The sequence below is a fragment of the Neolamprologus brichardi genome, chromosome 9, assembly GCF_056152115.1.
Source record: "Neolamprologus brichardi isolate AB-2024 chromosome 9, ASM5615211v1, whole genome shotgun sequence".
NCBI classification, from domain to species: Eukaryota; Metazoa; Chordata; class Actinopteri; order Cichliformes; family Cichlidae; genus Neolamprologus; species Neolamprologus brichardi.
In genome coordinates, this window is record NC_142112.1 from 22,633,673 (window position 1) to 22,654,480 (window position 20,808).

The window sequence follows — 20,808 nt, forward strand, 5'->3', positions numbered from 1 at the left end:
CATAAGCAGAGGCAAGTCACTCCACAGGAAACCCAGGTCATGACAAAATTTAAAGTTTACCGACTTTCCCCGTAAAATAAAAACATAAAAAAGCTTTTTTCTATCAGAAAGTTTTGCTATCATGTTAGCTGTTCTACACTTTTCAGTACACTAGTCCCCCAGTTAGCTACTTAATAGCCTACTTCCGCTTCGTTGGTGTTACGCCAATTTCAGTGACCCGTGGAATTCTGTTGTGTCTCGCGGACGCTACTTCCGTTGTTTCCATAGAAACCATGTTCACAATCTCAAACAAAAAAGCCCAACACGCTTGAAAACTGTGTAGCTATAGCATACGTTTTAAACCCCGTTGCCGGCGTTAAAAGGTAGGAGAATGCAGTTAACTATTTATATATTTGATTTTTACACCTGAAGAATATTTAGCGGAAACGTAGAACTTCGTGTTAGGTGTAGTTAAGAGGCTATATTTGTTGTGCTAGCGAAGCTACACAACATAAAAAGGACCCGATTCTTTCCTTTCACTGTTGCTTTGCAGTTTATCCACTTCAGTGTGTTACTCCCTGCCCGTATGCACTGCTATAAGCGTGGATTTTCTTTGACAGTCGTCCGCAAGTCCCTAAAAACCCCAGGCCCAGGAGTGTTTGAGTTCAGTTAGTCTATAGCTTATCGATCAGTGTCTAGTTTTCCTTACACCACCGACCTGAAGCCTTGAGATCAAGCGTGGATGAGACCTGCTGTCACATCACTCTCCTCTCCTCTCCCCAACACTATCTTTTAACTACACGCGTACACAGTTGTATACTTATTACAACCTAAGCTTAATACCTGAGGAAATTAAACTCAAAAAGTATAATTGTATACCTCACGGTCAGGTCATTTTAGTACACAAGCCTTATATAAAAACACAGTGGTCACCTAAAATCATATAATTTTCCATTAGTTATTTCAAACCATGACGTGATTAGGTTTTAGACCATTGAAATGTCTGTACAAGGTTATTACAAATGTAAAAATAATACTTTTCTGTCAGCAAATATTCAGAGGAAATATTTGTATGTTTTAGACACAGCCAACCCATAGTCACTGCTGTGGGCTGAATGCTTGGCTGAAGCTGAAAGGGATCCTCTCTGAGGCCGAGATTGTGACAAGCCAACATGGTACATCTGACCGTAGATCTGATTGCTAAGTCTAGAAAGCACTTCAAAAAGAAAAGGGGCCTCTCCTTCCCAGAGTACCTCAAGACACTCACCCACCTCCACTTTTCTAACAAGAATATTGAAGATATTGTAAGTGATCAGCATCTTTAACACTTCTTTAATTCTGATTTTTCAATTTACTAATTTCAATGCCTAATTTTCTTGATTTCCAAGGGAGATCTTTCAATGTGTACAAACCTCACCGTTCTTTACCTGTATGATAATAACATCACTTACATTGGCAACCTCAGCTTTGCCTCCAACCTCACGCATCTCTATATGCAGAACAACAGCATAACCCATATAGATAATCTGCACAATCTGCAGAACCTCTCTAAACTGTGAGTAAAGTTCAACTGATTGGTGATAAATATATGAAGTGGGAGGTGTGTGTTTGAACATGTGTGTGATTTTCGCTGCTCTGCAGGTATCTCGGGGGGAACAGAATTGCTGTGGTGGAGGGCTTAGAGCAGCTCCATCAGCTCAAAGAGCTTCATGTGGAGAATCAAAGACTGACACCGGGGGAAAAGTTACTCTTTGACCCCAGGACTCTCGACTCCCTTGCTGTATGACCTATTTTTACTCTGTTCGGCTCACTAATAGTATCAGAAAAAAACATCCCCCACACTTCCAAATAACTTAAGTTATCCTTGGTTGATTCATTATACGTTTTTAAGCTATCGAAAGACCAGACGAAGGTGTGACATTCACTTTTCATGCACAAAGATATGTGTGGGCTGTCAACGCATGTGTAGGTTATCACATCCAGTGAAAGAGAGATCTGAGATTTCCCCTGATCCGTGTAAGAGCAATATTGTGCAGGGTTTGATGATGTCAAAGAGATCTCTGTTGCTCCCTCTGGTCTGACAAATCAGTTGAGTCTATTTGCTTCGTTTACTGCCCATGCTATGGATAAACACACCAGAAGTCTCAGCTTCTGGTTTGTTTAGATAAATTAAAGAAATTGCTGTGCAAATTTAAAGAGTTCCAGCGTTTTATAAATGAGCCATTGTGAAACTTCTAACCAGGGTGAACATTTTGCAACTGCACCACACACATATATATGTAAAGACAACATATCCACATGCTTAAGAGTGCTTACAAGCAAATAAAGAGATAAAAGTAAATGTAGTTTGGACCAACTAGTACTGCTTCCATTAAGCTCTGATATATGGCATTGCAGATATTTTCTTTGGGTGGGTGCAAATGATTCTTGCCTTTTCTTTGGAAGTTGCGTTGCATATTTGAATACCTGTAGTTTAATATCAAGTTGATTTGACCATAAAAAACATGTTTCATATATACATTATAGTCCAGGATCTGTTTGTAGTAGTCTGTCATTGTACTGACTGTAACATGAACTCTTTTCTTTACATTAATATGAATTCTGTAAATTCTTTGTTCAGGAATCTCTGTGTGTCCTGAATATTAATAACAACAACATCGATGATATCAGAGAGCTGGCGGTGCTGAAGGAGCTCCAGCATTTTTCTGCTGCAGACAATAAGCTGTGCAGTATTGAGGTAAATATACGTTTTCAGGACTTACTTGATGTCATTCAAGGCTCCTGCTGCAGTGTGACTCAATTAGAAAGTGAGTGCACGTGAAGTCAAAGTAAATACTACCCCTTCACAGCAACTATGCATGCCTGATCAGGTCAGCATTAACATTGTTCCATGGCTTTCTGCACTGATGTGTGAAATGATATGGATAGCGGGGTTGTAAGGAACTAAATCCTGCAAATCCCGCCAGAGCTTCCCAGTCTCCACGACTCGCACAGGGTCAGAATTATTCAACAAATCAGCGAACCATTCCCCTGAGAATTTTCTCGCTGACAGCTTCAAACAAGCACAAGTTTCTCCCGTTCCTTGGAAGGTTGATTTTTCCTCTCTGCCTTGGAATCGTCTATTTGATGTCGCAAACCCCCGCTGTATCACTTTATGAGATTTATTAGACTCCCTGACGCTGTGATGGCAATGATATCTCTGTTTAAACTTATCTGTTAACTGAAAAAGTTGATGGCTTTATTTGAAAGGGTGTAATTCTTGCTTCTTATTGGCATTTAATAGCAGGATGACGCAATGAAAGCACTTTGTAGTTGACTTTACTACCTTCTTAAAACAGGGGACTTTCTTTGGAGATTGTTGATGCAGGTAATTGTTGTACACGTGTCATTTTTTTTAGCAGATGTCTCCTATAATTTATACAACCCGTCTGCCACTATCGATTGTGCAAAGACAGCCCTCCAAAGGATCAATTTTTTCTTCTGCACCATTTGGTCAGAGTCCAGAGGAAACATTATGGATTTTTAAAATAGATTATGACAGGCAGTCAGCCCGGGTGACAAATGGGGAGCATCTTCCGAGGCAGTTAGCTGTGCGCGGGGCAGAGAGGACAGGGGGAATCGAAGCTCTGGTCAAATACAGGTTCATAACTGGCCCATCATTAGTGGAAGTGAGAGAGTCGGCCAAGCTCAGTGAGCATTCAGCCTCTGCTGTTCTCCACGCCCCCGCGTGGGGGGCAATTTGGCGCTGGGCTCCTCTTCAGTGAGGGCCTTCTGAGTGACGGCCCTGACACGATCATTTATCAAAGCCTGGGAGCGCGTGGTGCTCAGGGGTCCCCCTCTGAACTGATTGCGGCTCAAGCTGGAAAAGTGGAAGCGCTTTGGCCAAGACAGGAAGGCAATGAACAATCAGAGCGTGTCCAGAGAGTATTCATATTTCCAGGCTTGGATTAATGTGCCTTTAGATAAACATACAACTGCAGGCTACTCGCTGGAGGAGCCAGCCTCTCACTGCCCCAGGAGAAAACTTGTAGTTACATGACACCGGCGACACTGTTTATTAAAACAGACTGATGTGTTGTTTATGCACTTTCTATTGGCCCTTATACTTCATATTACCATTCACTCACACCTTTCTTTTTTTCCCTATGATCATCTGAATAGCAATCATAAGATTGCATTATATTTGTTTTAAACAAACTGGGCTATTGTTTGATGTGTAGACAATAACCTTAGAGACACAGTGTTTCCAGTAGAATAATTAGGGATTCAGACACAACAGATTATAGCAGATTTCCTGCTCTGTGTTTATTTTCAGGAGCTAGAAGATGTGTTCAGCCACTGGCCTCAGCTGTTTCTAATGGATTTGAGTGGAAATCCTGTGTGTAAAAAAACAAAATACAGAGACCGCCTGATAACCGTGTGCACAAGCCTCGGTAAAATAATAATCATTTGTTTGCTCAGTTCACTTCTAATTTGAAAATACGCTTTCATTATTTTGCTGTGACTTAAATTTTGGAAACACTCTTAAGGCTAAAATCAAAACATTCACAATAGTTCATTTTGTGTTTTTATTTTTTAATGTTTGTTTGGTTAAAACATTTCTTATAGAGGCTCTTGATGGAAGGGAGATTAATGACTTAACCAGAGAGTTCCTTATTAACTGGAAAGCATTCAGGGAGGCCAAGAAGAAAAAATAATAATAAGCATGATGTCTGGAGCACTCATCCCTTATTCTCTAACAAGTAAGTCACTTTATTTGTACATTTTTTTTTAAAATCCACCAACCTTGTTTACAGTCATTTTTCCCTCCTGTTTTTGCTATTTAATTCTCCCTTTCGTCTTTGCATGGTCCATTAAGTCACTTCTTTCCTTTAGTAAGGGTACTGTAGATCTGCTAATATGCATAACAATACTGGAAAACCATACTATCAGTTTTTAGATTAATGTAAAAATCACAAAAAAAAGTCTGAATTGAGTTTTACATAAGTTCATAAAGCCGCTGGGTGACTTCACACCCATGCAAATTTCAGTAGTAGTAGCAGTACTTAGCTTTGTTTATATTTCAGATGAATTTAACATGGGTCAGGATCTGCAGCCTGGTCACAGCCACGCTAACATGCAGAGGTGGAAGCCACAGCAGTCTCTCAGGTCCAGTATCACAGTTTAAAAAAGCCTACATTCGGCACATCTATGTCATGACTTACTAAATTATTTAACTGCAGACTGAATCCAAATCATAAGTAATAACTGCTGATGGTAGGCTGACCCCAATTCTTAAAGTCCCCCCCGCCTCCAAAAAAAGTGAACATTGCTAGAGAAATTCATATTTTATTGTAAGAGTCAGTTAGTTTTCCTTCATTCTCCTTCCTATCTTTTTTTCTTAAAAACCTGAAAGGAACCAACAGTTTTACTGATTTTACATAAGATTAAAGACATTTCAGTTTAGCCATAAAATGATTATAGCTAATATTTATTTGTCAGCATTTGATTTTTTCTCTCTCTTATCTTCCAGGGCAGAAAAATTCCAGTTTCTGTAAATAGCCTTGATCTTTTGGCTGTCTCATCAGCTGTCTGCAGTCATGTGGTTGCTTTAAGACAAACCTACAAGTGCACCAAAATCTTCACCCATGACTAACTGCTTGTACCTTGTTTATCCATCTTGATCATTATAGCTGCAAAACTGCAGGCAACTCAGAGTCACTGCAGCTTCCTTCACCTATGGCATGTTTTTACAGCATATTCTAAAGTGATTTCATTATATTGAAATAATAAGTAACTAAAATTAATAACCATTGTGGGAAAAAATAAAGACATTTATTTAATGTTTTTTACAGCTGTTTTATTGATTTTATTTATTTATTTTTTTGGTGGTGGGGGGGGGGGGGGGGGGGGGGGGGTCTGATGGTTTAATTTGTCCAAACCCAAACTGCTAGTTGCAATGCATTTCCTGTGATGTCATTTTTCTTCTAAATGCATGTCAGCAAATAAGTGAACCTGGAGATGCAGAGTGGCACAATCTAAATGATCGCTCTGCTTTATTATTACAAGTCTTTACATTATCCAAAACTAACAGCGTGTGCTTCTATTTAAACAGCCGTGATAAATGATTCCGTCCTCTTTTATAACATATAAAGCCGCGACGCGGACGCATTTGGTCTCATCGTCGTTACTTTGAGTTTTTGGGGAGCCACGTGGGTGCGTAACCCTGAAAGATGCGGGATAATTAGGGAAACAAGCTTACTTAACCTTCCCTTACTTCTCCTTATAATTAGTGGCCCGAAGCAATACTGTTACCCCATCCTTACAAAAACAATGTTTATTAAGAACACTCTGAGGATACACATATTATGAATAATTCCTTTCATTAATTTGCCGACATCTCTGTTTGGAGCCCTGAAAATCAGAGTGATTAATTTATGAGTCTCACAAGAATTTCCTCAACGCCTGCCTGTTGATTGCAGTGCTGGAGTTTATTTATTAGCTGTTCCAATGAGTTTGCAATTCAAGACACTCTGGCAATTCGTCACATGTTTTGCATATCACCTTACCCTTGTCAGTTTGGCTTCATGGTCTATTGCAAATAGCGTTTTGGTAGACCAGCCTTTTGTTTCTGACCTTAAGGAGCATATTTGAGCTAATTGTGACCAAACGTCTCCCCAATGTCACTTTCTTTTTTTTTCTTCTTCTTCCTTTTTTTTGGTGATAGGCTTATGAAGAAAATACAGTGTCAAGTTCGCAGCCAATTAGAGTGGGATACGGCCTGCACATATCGGAGTTGAAGCAAAAGAGAGCCCTGCCTCTGGCGTTGAAAACGAGCCTCTGCTGCCCCCAGACAGAAATAAGTTGGGAAGGCGGAAAGAGCAGCCTTTTCTCCGCTGCGAGCGGGTGTTATGGGTCGAAAGATTAATTACGTCGGAGTGAAATACTTGTCCGCCGCTTTGTGTATCCAATAAATTAAGGGCTCCCGAGACTTACGCACACAGGTGAAGTGTTGGATGTGCGTACACGGGGACTGCGGCGCAGCGTTTCTGCATACTTTATAAGGATAAACTGGACTTTGAAAGGGATCTCTTCTACATTGGCGAGCAAATTCTCTGACCTAACGACGTCTTCTTTGGGTTGCCTTCATGTCGTTTTTTGAGGCAGAGCCGTTGAGAAGTACCAGAGGTAAACTCCACATCAGACTACCGAACAGATAAGGCTCTCATGCCGGGAAAGACTTTGTTTGGAAATCTTCTGAGCATAAATTTATGTCAGTGCAACTAGACAGCTGTCAGTTATTTGGATTAGGTTTCTTTTTTGTTGTTTTGTTTTTCTTTGATGCTGAAAGATTTTTAGACTTGAAGTGTGTTTCCTGTTTTATTTGCAGCATCATACAGTTTGACCTTTAATCACAGAACTTAACTTATGGATATAAATAAATGCAAAAGGCAGCAACTTTAATAGTGTAGATAAGTATAAATGTTTAAGTTCAAATTAGAACATTTGTTACAGAACAGCGGACTCAAATAATCCAATTTGTCTGTAAAATGGCTGAAAGTTACAGCTAGAGTTCAAATAAAATGTGCAGCTACAGTGGGCAGGTATAGGCTAACCTAAAACCTCTTCATCCAGGTCAGTAAGTGCACCCCGATGGTTGGAAGACAGACGCTCCGAATGGACAGCGGTAATTGCTCCGGAGCAGTGGTGGATGACAGTCCAGGATCCAGCCCGAGCTCCAGCCCGAGTCCAGACGGTCGTCGTCAGGAGCTCCACCGGGCCAGAGTGCTCCAGAGCGGCGGGATCGGCGGCAGAGGACGCCCGGCAGCAGCGAATGCGGCGAGGGAGAGGAGCCGGGTACAGACGCTGAGGAACGCCTTCCTGGAGCTTCAAAGGACTTTGCCGTCAGTGCCGCCGGACACCAAGCTGTCCAAACTCGACGTGCTGATACTGGCCACCACCTATATTGCCCATCTGACTCGAACTCTGCAGGAAGAAGGCACAGAGGAAGGAGAGGGCACGAAACAAACAGAGGCGTTACACTCACTGAAAGGCGAAGGCTACCTGCACCCGGTGAAGGTCAGTGTTAATAAGCATTAATCACTAGAGATCTAGTTTTGTTTTCAATTCTTCATTAATTGTTTTATCCTAAAATTATTTTGGTGATCATGTTCTGTTAGAAATTTCTCACTTTTTAAAATTTAAGAAGTTAGCACAGCCTTTATCCTATAGATGCAGAAAATCCTGTCACACCACCGAGCTCTGCTTTTAGAAATTATTTTACCAATTTAAATATTTCGATTTATTAGTTTCTGTTTTTCCCCTACAGAAATGGCCAATGCGATCCAGGCTGTACGTTGGAGCAAGCGGGCAATTCCTAAACACTTCAAGTCCTTCAGAGTCAGAGGATCAAGGCCCATCGTCGTCCACCTCCCAGTAAAATAGGCTTAATTCATTTGTACCGAACAGCTTCGTTTTGTGCACGAGTTCATGCTTTACTTCCGAAGCGGCACATGATTGTAGAACAGCTCCCACTAAAGCACCGCAAATTAGGAAGACCTTGTAAATTAATATATTACGTGAATTTTATTGTATAAATTTTGAGAAAGCATACATTATATTTCTTTGTGTTATTTCGACTAATCCTGCCTGCATTGTGCAGCTCCACACATGTCCCAGGTATATTTACAGAGACTCCTCGGGGCAACGAGCCCGTCATGCTTGAGTGTGCACTTTCAGCTGAGACATTTGCACTAAATGCATGTCTGAATAACTTAACATCTGTCATGTGAAGTGGTCTGTCAGGGAGCCCACAATGCAGGCTCCGAGTCTCATGTTCCTCCTTATTTTTTACATGCATGGGTGTAAATGTGTTTGTGAATAAATTACTTGACAATGAAAGAAGATATGTCTCCAAGGTTTGAACGATAGAAAACATTTTAAAGGTGTTCCAATTATTATTATTATTATTATTATTATTATTATTACTGATGGCATTTGCTGGACAGTGATTGTGGTTTTTGTGGTCTCTGAACAGTCACTGTAATTGTGTGGCTGTAGGTTTTAATCAAATCCATCTGTGGTGCTCGATTAAGAATTTGGAGATAACACAAATTTCACTGATGACTATACAGAAACGTTTTAACTTGTCTTGCAGCTGATTTTAGAAATCCGACTGGCTAAAAGGTCTATGTAAACAATAATAATTGGTATTATTTTATCATAAAATATAAAAAAAAAATACGATACATGAATGCATAACTTATAGTGTTAGTAAAAACAATTACAATCCATACAGTTTAAAAGGGATGACTGCTTTCTTATTTCTGATTATTTTTCTTATCACTAACATTTAAAATATTAATACTTCACTATGAATTAAAGTGTTATGATAAGTGTTATAATACCAATTTCTTCACTCAAAATATCTTTATTGGTGACTCTGTTAGACTGATTAATCGGATTTCATGATGTAATTTTTTAAAATATTGATATAGGTATGTGTAAATCCCCAAATGACGATATTTCCCTATTTTAGCTAGTGCGGATTAAATAAAGGAAGAGCATAGAAACAGAAATTATGATATATTTTTTATTTATTGATTTATTTAATTTTATTTTTTTGCTGTCACATGTCCGGATCATCAAGTTACATCCCCCTCTTTGTTTGTTTTTGTGTTTGTTTGTTTGTTTTTTTAAATTCACTTTTATTCATTTGTTTTATGCTCGGCCTTCTGTTCCTTCTTCAGTAATCAGACATATTACACAGGAACGTTCATATACAAGTACATAGAAGTATTTCCAAATTCAGAGCATCGTACCTTCCTGGAAAAAAACGAAAAGTGGCCATGATTGTACAGCTTCACTAAAAGCTCTAAAGTACCTTATATTAAATGGAAAAATTACCAATAGTAATATATTTAATGTAAGTTTTGATGCACACAATTACTTTGTCTCTTTTCTCTCTCAGATCTATTTTTAACTGAATACAGCGCTGGTATTAGTATGTTTGTTTATTTATTTATTTATTTATTTATTATTCCATTTGCCTCTTGGAGGCCCCCCCTCCACCACCACACACACACACACACGCACACACACACAACTTTACATGGGCCCGTGAGCGCATGCCCAGAATGACCATCGGTCAGAATATAGAATGGCGACAACTGAACAAAAATCACCACATATGTATATGTCTTTACAGGCCATCATCATTGTTATTAAAACTTTATGCAATACAGTGCATAAATAAGAGCACTTTAGATTTTAAAAAGAAGCTTAAAAAATGCTTCGCTGTGCGCTTCGCATGCTGCACTGCGCAGCCGTGGTGCGTAGAAACAGGAGGTCGGACCGGAAACTCTTCCTCTTCTCCCGGAGATGGCTGCAGAAGGCAGTGCGGCTTTTCAGCTCTTCTCAACATTTAACTTCTTCGCGATTCAAAGCGTAGGTAAGCAATAGAGACACGGTTGTGTACGTTTGCATAGCTTAAAATGGACCATCAGTCAGCGTGTTTTCAAGCTGAATATGAATTTGCTCTTGAAACAGGCCATTAGTCGGTAGCATGAAGCTAGTTAGCTACTCAGCCACGTGGGTGAAAGGAGTACAGCGTAGCTTTACTGTTTCTCGTCATAGTTAAAACACAAAAAGGTGTTTCATTCTATTTGTATAGTAAAGCTAATCTGGCTCCTGATTTTGAGCATTGCACCAACTCTGTCCTTACAAAAACACGTTAGTGTGTTGGTAATAAAATAACATGAATCATTTCATGTGGCAGACATTCTTATTTCTCGTCTCCCGGTCCCACGATCTCATTGGTTCCAGTTTACAAATGTGAACACGTTAGGCTCACAAGAAACACGTGGCGTGAAGTATTATTTTGCAGATCTGTGGTTGTATGCCTGCGTAAACTAAAAACGAAGCTGAAATGATGGCGAACGTGTATTAGATATTAAGATGGGGAATTTTACAAGTTTAAAAAGAGTCGTATAAGGGCTTAAAGACAAACTTCTGGTTACTTCTGGTTTCTTGGTTGCCTAAAAGCAAGTGATAGCATATTTAAAAAGTTTGCATTTGCACCGCAAATGTAATATTGGGGATTTGTCTTCCTTCGCCACCTTTGTTCATTGGTGTGCATGTCTCATTATAATAGACAGGTCTCATCCCTGAAGTAAAGTAATAAATCATTTTTCTGGACTCGCTGTCATTCAGCATCTTACTGAACGCTACGTCTAGTCTTGTCAAGGGGTCAGCAGAAGAGCTGCTGGTCAGGGAATTACCACCTCTCATTAGTTTACTGGGGAAAGTCATCAAGGCCCCAATGAAGACATAAGGTCATGGCAGAGGTCGTGACCTGCTGTTGAACCCATTCTCAGACATGCGGTGTTAGCCATGCTCCTAGGCTGTGTTATTTTGCAACCTTTGACCTTCAGGTGATCAGTCATCTGTTCTCGCTGTATTGGCTTTTCTTTCAGTACATTTTACTTATTCAAGCTGAAAATCAATATCCCATCACTCCTGAGAGCAATTAGTTTCAAGGTTTGGAAAAGCTGCAGTGACAGACTTTCACTGATCTTGAGAGGTGGTTGGGGTGTATTTCTGTTGAAAGGGAGTAACTACTTGATTTAAAAACTTAAAGTTAGAGCGAACTATTAGGCTGGTCCTTAATAAAACCAAAAGATCATACTAAACTAACTCTTTTTTTATTTTATTTCAGATGCTATGCTGCTGCAAATAACCTGATGTCTTCACTGTGTCGACCCTTTAAGGTGAGAGCTGAAATATTTGACCATATTTAAGTTTTGGTTTAACTGTAGCTCAGTCCGGCTGCTGGAATAGTGATGAGATCACATTTTTGCCGTTTACCCGTCAGACAATAACATGGTGAAACTGTGACTAACTGAATAGCCAGCATAACATCAGACAGCCTCATATTTGATTTGTATGAAGAGATTTTCAGGAAGTTCATGTCAGTGGTTTATTTTGCTTCAGGTCTCATGCTGTGGTTGCAGGAGAGGCACGAGATGCCTAATCCTTTGTCTCCTTTCCCTGAGGACAGGTAAGTGGTTTCACAACAGTAAAATGGAAAAATGAGTAACTGCAGTAATTGTTGCAAATCTTGTCTGCTCATACTGATACTGATTAAATTATTCCCAAACAACAAGTTATATCAATTTGCTTTGCGGCAGCTATTCTGTAGCTGCAGCTGGAATAGTGATGAGTTCACTTCTTTCGCCGTTTACCCATCAGACAATTAAGTGGTGAGATTTGTGACTACTGAATTACCAGCTGCAGGCTTTGTGTCACCTAGTTCAGCGGTCCCCAACCTTTTTTGGGCCACGGACCGGTTTATGCCCGACAATATTTTCATGGACCGGCCTTTAAGGTGTCGCGGATAAATACAACAAAATAAAACTAGTACCGGTACTGAAAAAAAGATTTATTCATAACACACGTGTAAAGACTCTGGAAAACAGAGTTAACAATAAAAACGATAACAAAATAACGCTGAAAACCGATAAAAACCCCAAAAACCATACATTTCACACCTGAGCCTCAACTCTCGTGACCCGGTACCAAACGACTCACGGACCGGTACCGGTCCGGGGGTTGGGGACCACTGTCCTAGTTTACCCCAGTTTTTATTTAATACAGTAATAGGTTCACACATAGCCAGAAATTTTCATCTTGCCAAACTTGGCATTTACTTTCCATTTAGCAATTTTGTTCTTTTGTTAATCTGATTTCAGTTGACCTCTGAAATTCTTCAGTCTTGAGCCTATTATTTCTACATTACCTGTATCTAAAATTACACTGTGTATTGTTAATTCTGCAGATAAACAGCAGCAGCAGTAATGGAGCTACACAGTGACTGGCAGTGATTTCATGCCTTTCCTGGTAAGTAAAGCCAGTAGTAGACTGGTGTATTCAGGAGCTGGGATTCTAATAGCCCTTTTCCTCTAGTACCTACTTGGCACACCTTGGCTAGACTGGAATTTTAGGCGTTTCCATTACGTGGTAGTACCTGGGATCAGGTACATTTTTAGTACCTACCCAGCTGGGTTTCCAGTCCAAAAATATGACGTCAACAGACAGAATACCACTAATTGGCTGGTCAGTAGTGTCACTCAGTAAGTCAAGAAAGCGACTTCTTCCATTTTTGAAACCTGGCAATGAGGGAAATGGCTTCACAGAAACATACACTGTGGTGTTTGTGTCACATACAGATGTCGTTACTGGACTTTCGGATGCATTGCTATAACGACTGCAAGCACATTTTAGGATTCAATTGTAATGGAAAGTGTCTGAAACGGAGTCGAGTTGAGCCGAGTAGTTACTAGTGTAAAAGAGGCATAAATGGCCAGCTTACTTCACTGGTATGTCTGCTGATGTAACTTGTAATGATGAGTTCACTTTTTTGCCGTTTACCCATCAGACCAAAATGGGCTGCTGAGAATGTGACTAACTGAACTTAAAATTACTTTTAAACCCACATAAATCATTTATTCTCATTTGACTGACTATATACTGTATATTTGTTAGATGTACAAGGTTTTGGAAACACTTGAATGACGTGGGAGTACACAGAGTGGCCACAATTGAAAGGTAAGTAACAGGTTCTAGCCCTGTCACTTTGGTTTTTCAGACCTGCACATGCCACATTGAGCTCAGTTTTTTTCCCCCCTTTCTTGCTTACAATTTAAAAATGGATAGTTACTTTTTTTTAAAAAAAATTTTTTATGCACAATTGGTGGGGGGATTTGTCTGCAAGAAAAATATCTTGACTTAAGTGTATTTTGGATATTTAATCTTGGATGCAATATTTTTAAACATGTACTGGATTCAGATTTTTATCTGCATTCAGCACGTATTTATTTGTTTGGTTGTATTTGATCAGTGTACAGATTTGAAATGTAAAAATAAAGGAGTTTAATCTTGTGTTGCCTACCTGCATTTTGTTAAACAACCTAGAGAGGCTTCACTCTTCTGTAATGTATGTGTCTGCTCCAGGTGCGTTGGTGTAGATGAACCGTAAGATAAGCTGATGGAGCTCATCCAGAGCAGCGTCTCGCTTGCACAAACCATCCACATCTCCCAGGTCACAAGGAAACACTGGATCGGGTGGAATAATGAGAGCAGAGGCACCTGTATGAAGAAGAGAAAATCCTGAATATATTGTATATTATATTGGTGTTTGATGCTTTATTATCTTGAGTGTTATATATTGATCAATAAAATGAGCCATGCTTATGAACAGAGCCATCGAGTAATGTCATTAAATTGCTAAATATTTACTTTTTAGTGTTATGAGGAGGTGTGAGAATTTAAAAATGAAATAAATACCATGCTTGAGTGAGACTGAGCTTTCATAAAGGAGTACAGCGATCACAGCATCCTGCTCTAGTACTTGAGTTCTGAGACATAGTTTGCAATGAGCCTCAGCCAAAGAGATCCTGTGACAAAATGAATACACAATGTGAATGTCTGCCTCTGTATTCAGTGAGACCTTTCTAATACACTGTAGGACAAGTAATCAATAAAAATGTTACACTTAAAATGTAAGTGGATAAATCAAGACTGGCTGTGTCTGTACAGTATAATGTGGCCTGCCCTGTTTGGCCTTCTTACTGAGAACATTTATTTTCATAGTTTTAGCTGAATATAAAACGTGTCACCACAGTGGGAAAGATTTGTAAACATTTGTCAAAGTTGCATGAAAAATGGTCATTACGAGCAGCAATAGAGTGGGCTTGCACCACCTGGTGGGTGAAGTTGACATTACAGCAGACTTTGACCTCTGCAGTTTAATATGCAGAAAGTAGAGATTGAATGTAAAAAGCCAGTAAAGCACTTACAGCAGTTTGATAGAGGCCACAGACATGTTGACACCCTGACCCTGTGATCGCACTCTGCGGCTCGCCATGTAGTAACCATGGATTATTTTCTCCGCTGCAGGGCTGAGCTCCACTTGCAAACCTTGTGCATGGGCCACCAGCTGAAGAATATAATAGTATATTAGCAATATAACATAATTTATAATATAATATTAATAGAACATGTTTGTTAACCTCCTGATAGTCTTGAGTGGAAAACTCCCAGCAGGGTGGGTCATGGGGTTTCCCAGACTGTACTGCATGCTGGAGGGTGTGGACAGTCTGGGCAAGCAGGGCCTGCTCTCCAACCCTGTCTCTACACTCAATGACAAGGCCAAAAGCATCTGCCAGTTGAGTTGGTACAGCACCCATTTCCTGCTCACAGTAAAGAAAGCTGTCAATAAACCTTTATTTGATTGGTTTGGTTATATTTCATTATTCACCCCTTGCCTACAAAAAAAGCAACACAAAGCACTGATTATCCTCAAGGGTTCTGCTGTGAAGTAATATCGCCTGGGCAGGGCACTTCCTTCAAGAGCACTAAATTGTCTCAATTTCCTGTTTTGCCTGTAGCACCAACAAACAGCATCTAAGCTGAAGGAAAGGGGCCTTTTTAAAAAAAACCTGTGTAATATGCAAAATAAGTTACAAACATAAATCTAAACTTAGACCCAGTAAAGCACATTCATACAACAATAACTTGATGGAACTGAACTCACTGCTGCTCCCAGTGCGCCACAGTCTGCCCTCCCAGATCGACGGGAGGAGTCTGTGACGGCCCAGAAGCTACACTGGACTGGAAAGGAAAGCTGCTGGTCTGCATCCTCACCATATTTCTTTCCAGGGATGAACACTGATAGTGTGCGGGTCTCCATAACTGGAAAAAATTTTGTTTAAAAAAGATCCATGACTTTTATAGCTGACATCCTTTTAAGGTTATTGTAGCACTTACATTCGTTACCTGACTTAATGGAATCCAACTTGTCCTTTCTGTAATAGCTCAGATCTCCCAACAGGCAAACACCCCCAGTGGCTAGCAGGACGGAACCAGCATGGATGTTAGCAGTACCTGCCCCATGTTCATCCCGGGACAGGCATGCGAACATCTCTCCCATGGCCTGATGCCTGATCCCACGATAGGCCAAACTCAAGCTGTATGTCATCAATCTAACACAAAAGGATAAGATGATGGATGGATAATGAGGACGATTTGATCATAAGTGTGGTACCTAGTGGGTCCATTTAGGTAAATGGACTGGTTCTTAAATAGCACTTTTCTATTCTACTTGAGCACTCATAACGCAAGCATGTGGTTACACACTGCTGTGTGATGGTGTGTGACCAAGCTCGTGCCCAGCATGAGGAGGTGGTGCCAGGGCTGTTGTGGCTGTTCATGGTCCTTCCACATGTTACTGAGGTCGTGGTTTGTTAATTAAGAAATTGTTAAATTGCCATTATGTCTTCTTTCTTAAGACTTCAATCCTCCAGTCCAATAAACGAGACCAAACAAGAGTAAATAGCAGAAAAAGCTGTTTGGCATTGGCAGATAAGATTTGGCAAGTTTTTATGGGCACAACCCACAAATGCATTTCCTTACAAACGTGGCACCATTTAAGGGAAAATAAACAGGCTTTCCAACAGTGTAAGATTTATCGCCAACAATCATTGTTACAACACAGAAATAATTGATCAAACACAAATTTCCTTACTTTTTGTTCTAAGTATACATCCCTGTTTAGGATGCAGTAGGTTTCAGGAATCAGATCATTTAAAATTTGTTTACCTGTCGAGTATAAGCGTGTCAGTGGTGACAACAAGGAGATCCAAGTTGTGAAACGTGTCCTTTTCATCTATTCTGGTCTGCACCAAGCTAAGCAGCAAGCTCAGCTTCAGAGTGTTGTACAAGCCTTGAGGAGCCACGTCCAACCCAAAGCAGTGAGCTACAATTGCAGAGAACCTCCACGGAGACGAGGCCGTTCCCTTCAACAGCTCCTGGAAGCGGGCGCTGACTTTACAGTCACCTGTAAGTTGAGTTGTAAAATATGGTCTTTTACTACAATTAAAAATATAAAACCTGAGACTTCACTGTATGAAGACAAATTTAATATATCTGCTATTCATTCTGTAATTTTAATGGGAGATAATTCACAGGCTTACACACTGGTTCCCACGGCTGGACACTATTTGCCTCCACACTCCAGGTAATGTTGGGCCACTGGTGCACATGTGCAGGAATGCCCAACACCCGGTAATATCGCCCGATTCTCATGGAGTTACACAGCTCGTCTACATGAGTAGGGGAAACAAAGCATTAACACTCAAAGGAGTTGTTCTCGGCTGCCCGGTGATTACTAAAGAAACATGCATGCCACCTACAAGCCACTGCCAAGAGAAACAGAGTGAGGACTTCAGAACAAAGATTTCACTGTGTGCGAACTGCACAGCCAGCTAATGAGTGTTCTTTGCACTTATTAACATATATGTTTAGTAACGGGAGCTCGCTGTATTGAATTCCTCCACAGGACTGGGTCAACAGAATATGTTAATCCTGCTGCAGAGATTTGCTAAGCTCTCAGGGGTGCTGGCGGGACAATGTTATTCGAGGGGACAGAAACACTTAATATCCTACCATGAGGCACCGTGCTCAGCCGGCTGCACTAAAATCTATTTATTTGAACTCTCCCCCACCAAGTTTGTGTTTCAAAGCGAACCTTGTTTAACAAGCCAGAGAAAATTAATGGCAAACCTCAATACATTTGACTGTAAATATAAGCCATTATAACCACATTTCTCAAGAGTAATGGATTAAGATCTTATTTTCCAAACAAAACAATAAACTTGCATTTTGAGGATATTAATCTGCAGTGCAGTTTGATTTTAAATGCTTCAGTTTACAAATGAAAACCAAGGAAAAAGGATTAATCACCTTACAGGGTGGGGGCAGAGTCTTTTCAAATAACAAGCTATTTGGTTTTCTGCTGCGTGGTTCAGATGTTTTATAGCGAAGATTTGTTTTTGTTACGGAGCTGTTCTCTGAATCAAAAAGCCAAGGTGCACAAAGTCCTGTTTGAACCAGCAGATCAGTGCTGACCTTCACGAAGGAGCCGTCACACTCAGTACTGTTGGTGTTATGATTTGTATCATCTGTTTTAGGATTAGGCTACTCTGATGTAAACGTTCGGTAATGCAATGTGTTTCTGCTCTTGGGTATTATTAAGTGTGATCATGATGTATTGTAATGCATGCTAGTGCATATTTTTCATCTTCTGCCACTGCCTTCACCACTCCCAAAAAAGCTATGAGTTTTCTTCTCCATTATTCACGCTGCTAAAAACAGTTGCACACTGCAGACTGTAGACATACCTCTGAGAAACAGGGTAACAGACTGGTATCTCATTGAGCTTTGCTCATGGCCTCTTAGAACATCCAGTGCTTTGACATGGATCAGCTCCACCAGCTGCTTGTCTATACCCCAAAAAAAGACACATACATAATTACTGTGCAAAAGTCTGGAGCCACTTTATATATTGCAAGTCAAATGGGAAATAGGCACAATGATTTACTGAACCATGGGTAAACATACATTAGAAATACAGCATATTAAGCAGCAACAAATTTCTTATAATTCCAGACAGATCACAGCCTGGAATCTCTTAGGCAGCTTTCTTGTCATTTCTCTAAGTAGTCTTCAGGATTAGTTCTCCAGGCTTCCTGATGGACATTCAAAGCACTACTTTGGATGTTGGCTGCATTTTCGTTCCATTTTCTCTCAAGATGATGCCACACTGCTTCAATCATTTTGAGGACAGGGTTCTGGAGAGGCCAATCTATGACTGGCAGTTTATTTGGGATCATTGCCATGTTAAAAAATGAAACTGCTGCCAGTGAGATGGGTTCCAGATGCCACTGCATGGTGGAATAAAGTCTGACGTAACTTTTCAGCATTTATAATTGCTTAAACTTGATAAGATCCCCGACACTACTGGCTGAAATGTAGCACCAAACCATGACATAGCCTCCACCATGTTATTGTGGCTGTTTTCAGCTGATTTTGTTGATGCAAAAATACTATTTTATATCTTTCAAACTGTGTTATTGCTGCATTTTTCAAAGATTCACTTAAAAAAATGAATAAAAATTGTGTTTTTGTAAAAGGCTGCCAGTAACATAGTGTCTAAAGATAAATTTAAAATTGATTTATTACGAAGTTTTGTTGTATGTGTATACAGGACGTGACCCAATATGCTTGAATGATTTCTAGTTCAGTGTTAGGTGATTTAACAAAGAGAAAACAAACAAAACATCATTCCTAAGGACAGATACAAGTATGGACCTAAAACTGAGTGAAAAAGCAGCCAATGTCCAAAGAAAATCTTTGAAAGACCTTCAGAGAGCACAAGCAAAAAAAAATCACAAGAATGGCTGGCTCACTGGAAGCAAAACATAAAGAAATGAGGGGTTGACCTGATATTTTTTCAGTAGTAATATGTTAAAATCAAACCTTACAACGCACTGCAGCATTCTGAATCAATAGTACCTCCTAAAACTCTAAACTTCACATCCTCTTTCAATTGGGAGCTGCACATCATGCAGCTGAAGTCGTTTCTCACTGTGGCTGACTCTGTCGCTCCGGGTGCGTGCACTCGAATGTGGTGAAAACCTACAAGCAGCATCACAGAAATGAGAATTTATATACTGCATTTGTCTTACTCTGACTTAAAAACCACAGAGTATGTGTATGTACTGCAGTACCTGTAGAGCAGGGGCAGTCATCATCAGTACAGAGGAACCTCGCCCCCTGGGTGTACTTTGTGACCCTTGTCATGGAAATGACCAGGCCCTCCATGGAGACAGGCCTCAAAGGGCGACATAAACGAGGAAAACTGGAAAGGTCCAGTGTGTACTCGGGGAATGGAGGCAGGTGTGTGAACTTCAAAATAACATTCACCTCAAAAGAAACACACACACATTGTTAGAGGACAGAGGCATCATCTGATTTATTACACTAGGAAAAGCCCAGGTGTATTAATGAGGGCTGCATTTTCATTGTTTACTGGGACAGTAAACGGAAACGAGCCCTTCACTTGTGGATTTATACAAAACAAAGTATTGTTTCGGTGAAAGGGGAAGAGGTTGTTTACCTGACTCTCCATGTGTATTTTTTCAATAAGTGAAAGGGTCTTTATAGCCAGGAAACAAACCTAAATGAGGAATTGGTTAAATATAGTTAAGCTGACAGCAAAAATGTAGCTACGTTTCATTTTTGCCCACAGTTTTCACTTACAGACTGAAACAAAGCCGTGGCTTTCAGGGGGTCATGGAGAACACAGTCCCCCAGTACAGGATCCAGCTCCAGCACATCGGCGGGATTAACACCTATACAAAACCTGTACACCGCCTCGGTCTGCTGTGTGCCTGAAAATGACCGTTAGCAAAGTTAAAAACTCGGTGATTTTAGCTGTCATGGCTGCCGTGGAGCGGAACCTCATACCGTTAAAATGTTTGCAGTTTTCGCAAAGTTTCTTAAGACCGCCGCTTCTGTCTAAGTACACCAAAACCGATTCTTTCAGCGATAAAATGTCAGCCATTTTTAAAAACAAATTATATCATGAAGACGTTTAATGTTTAGTTGAGGTTAGCCCGGGTTCAGCGGGGGGTGCTAACTTTAACAAAATGTGACGTAATAATAATTTTTTTTAAATTTAAAACTGTACATACAGAAAACTAAAAATATATATATAGTTTCGGTTTCCGGCTATAAAGAAAATATTTTAAGAAAAATTATGGAACTTCTTGTTTTTTTAAGAAAATTTTATAAATTTGTTTCCATAATGCGAAAAATTGTCAGTTCAGTGGTTCCTAATTGACGTTATTGCTTAATATTAATTTATAGAAAATTTAAAATACACACTTTTATGCATACTTCAATGAAGATGTTATTAAAACAAGGGAGCTGGGCTTAAATTTATCCACAAAC

The 20,808-nt window shown here is 40.0% G+C and overlaps 3 protein-coding genes and 1 long non-coding RNA gene across 6 annotated transcripts; 3 read left to right on the forward strand and 1 right to left on the reverse strand.

Annotated features, from left to right (window-relative positions):
* The first annotated feature begins 260 nt into the window (after nucleotides 1-260).
* ppp1r42 (protein phosphatase 1, regulatory subunit 42) lies at nucleotides 261-5,485 on the forward strand. Its single transcript, XM_035909460.2, is given in 9 exon segments — nucleotides 261-362; nucleotides 1,061-1,283; nucleotides 1,368-1,534; nucleotides 1,621-1,759; nucleotides 2,600-2,716; nucleotides 4,295-4,412; nucleotides 4,588-4,671; nucleotides 4,674-4,721; nucleotides 5,046-5,485. Coding segments are annotated over 8 exon segments (906 nt in total). The 5' UTR covers nucleotides 261-362; nucleotides 1,061-1,151; the 3' UTR covers nucleotides 5,147-5,485.
* Nucleotides 5,486-6,622: 1,137 nt separating this feature from the next.
* tcf24 (transcription factor 24) lies at nucleotides 6,623-8,989 on the forward strand. Of its 2 annotated transcripts, XM_035909462.2 has the most exons (3): nucleotides 6,623-7,146; nucleotides 7,594-8,037; nucleotides 8,288-8,989. In XM_035909462.2, exons 2-3 carry the CDS (start codon nucleotides 7,612-7,614, stop codon nucleotides 8,396-8,398), a joined length of 537 nt encoding a protein of 178 aa, XP_035765355.1. In that variant the 5' UTR covers nucleotides 6,623-7,146; nucleotides 7,594-7,611; the 3' UTR covers nucleotides 8,399-8,989. The 2 variants fall into 2 exon arrangements, with proteins under 2 accessions (XP_035765355.1, XP_087702256.1); XM_087846130.1 differs by lacking the exon at nucleotides 6,623-7,146 and having other exon boundaries at nucleotides 7,282-8,037.
* mcmdc2 (minichromosome maintenance domain containing 2) lies at nucleotides 6,839-20,791 on the reverse strand. 2 transcript variants are annotated; one of them, XM_006794585.3, is made up of 15 exons: nucleotides 20,323-20,791; nucleotides 20,116-20,246; nucleotides 19,973-20,032; nucleotides 19,584-19,779; nucleotides 19,369-19,491; nucleotides 18,195-18,296; nucleotides 16,989-17,117; nucleotides 16,615-16,852; nucleotides 15,793-15,998; nucleotides 15,551-15,708; nucleotides 15,027-15,206; nucleotides 14,814-14,953; nucleotides 14,302-14,411; nucleotides 13,907-14,103; nucleotides 6,839-7,944 (listed from the first exon to the last, which is right to left on the reverse strand). In XM_006794585.3, exons 1-14 carry the CDS (start codon nucleotides 20,417-20,419, stop codon nucleotides 13,937-13,939), a joined length of 2,037 nt encoding a protein of 678 aa, XP_006794648.2. In that variant the 5' UTR covers nucleotides 20,420-20,791; the 3' UTR covers nucleotides 6,839-7,944; nucleotides 13,907-13,936. The 2 variants fall into 2 exon arrangements, with proteins under 2 accessions (XP_006794648.2, XP_006794647.2); XM_006794584.3 differs by having other exon boundaries at nucleotides 15,784-15,998.
* On the forward strand, nucleotides 10,301-14,216 carry LOC102794346 (uncharacterized). The gene is made up of 6 exons (XR_437044.3): nucleotides 10,301-10,408; nucleotides 11,675-11,726; nucleotides 11,950-12,016; nucleotides 12,794-12,855; nucleotides 13,501-13,563; nucleotides 13,969-14,216. It is a non-coding gene; the product is annotated as an uncharacterized LOC102794346 (long non-coding RNA).
* Nucleotides 20,792-20,808: the final 17 nt, after the last annotated feature.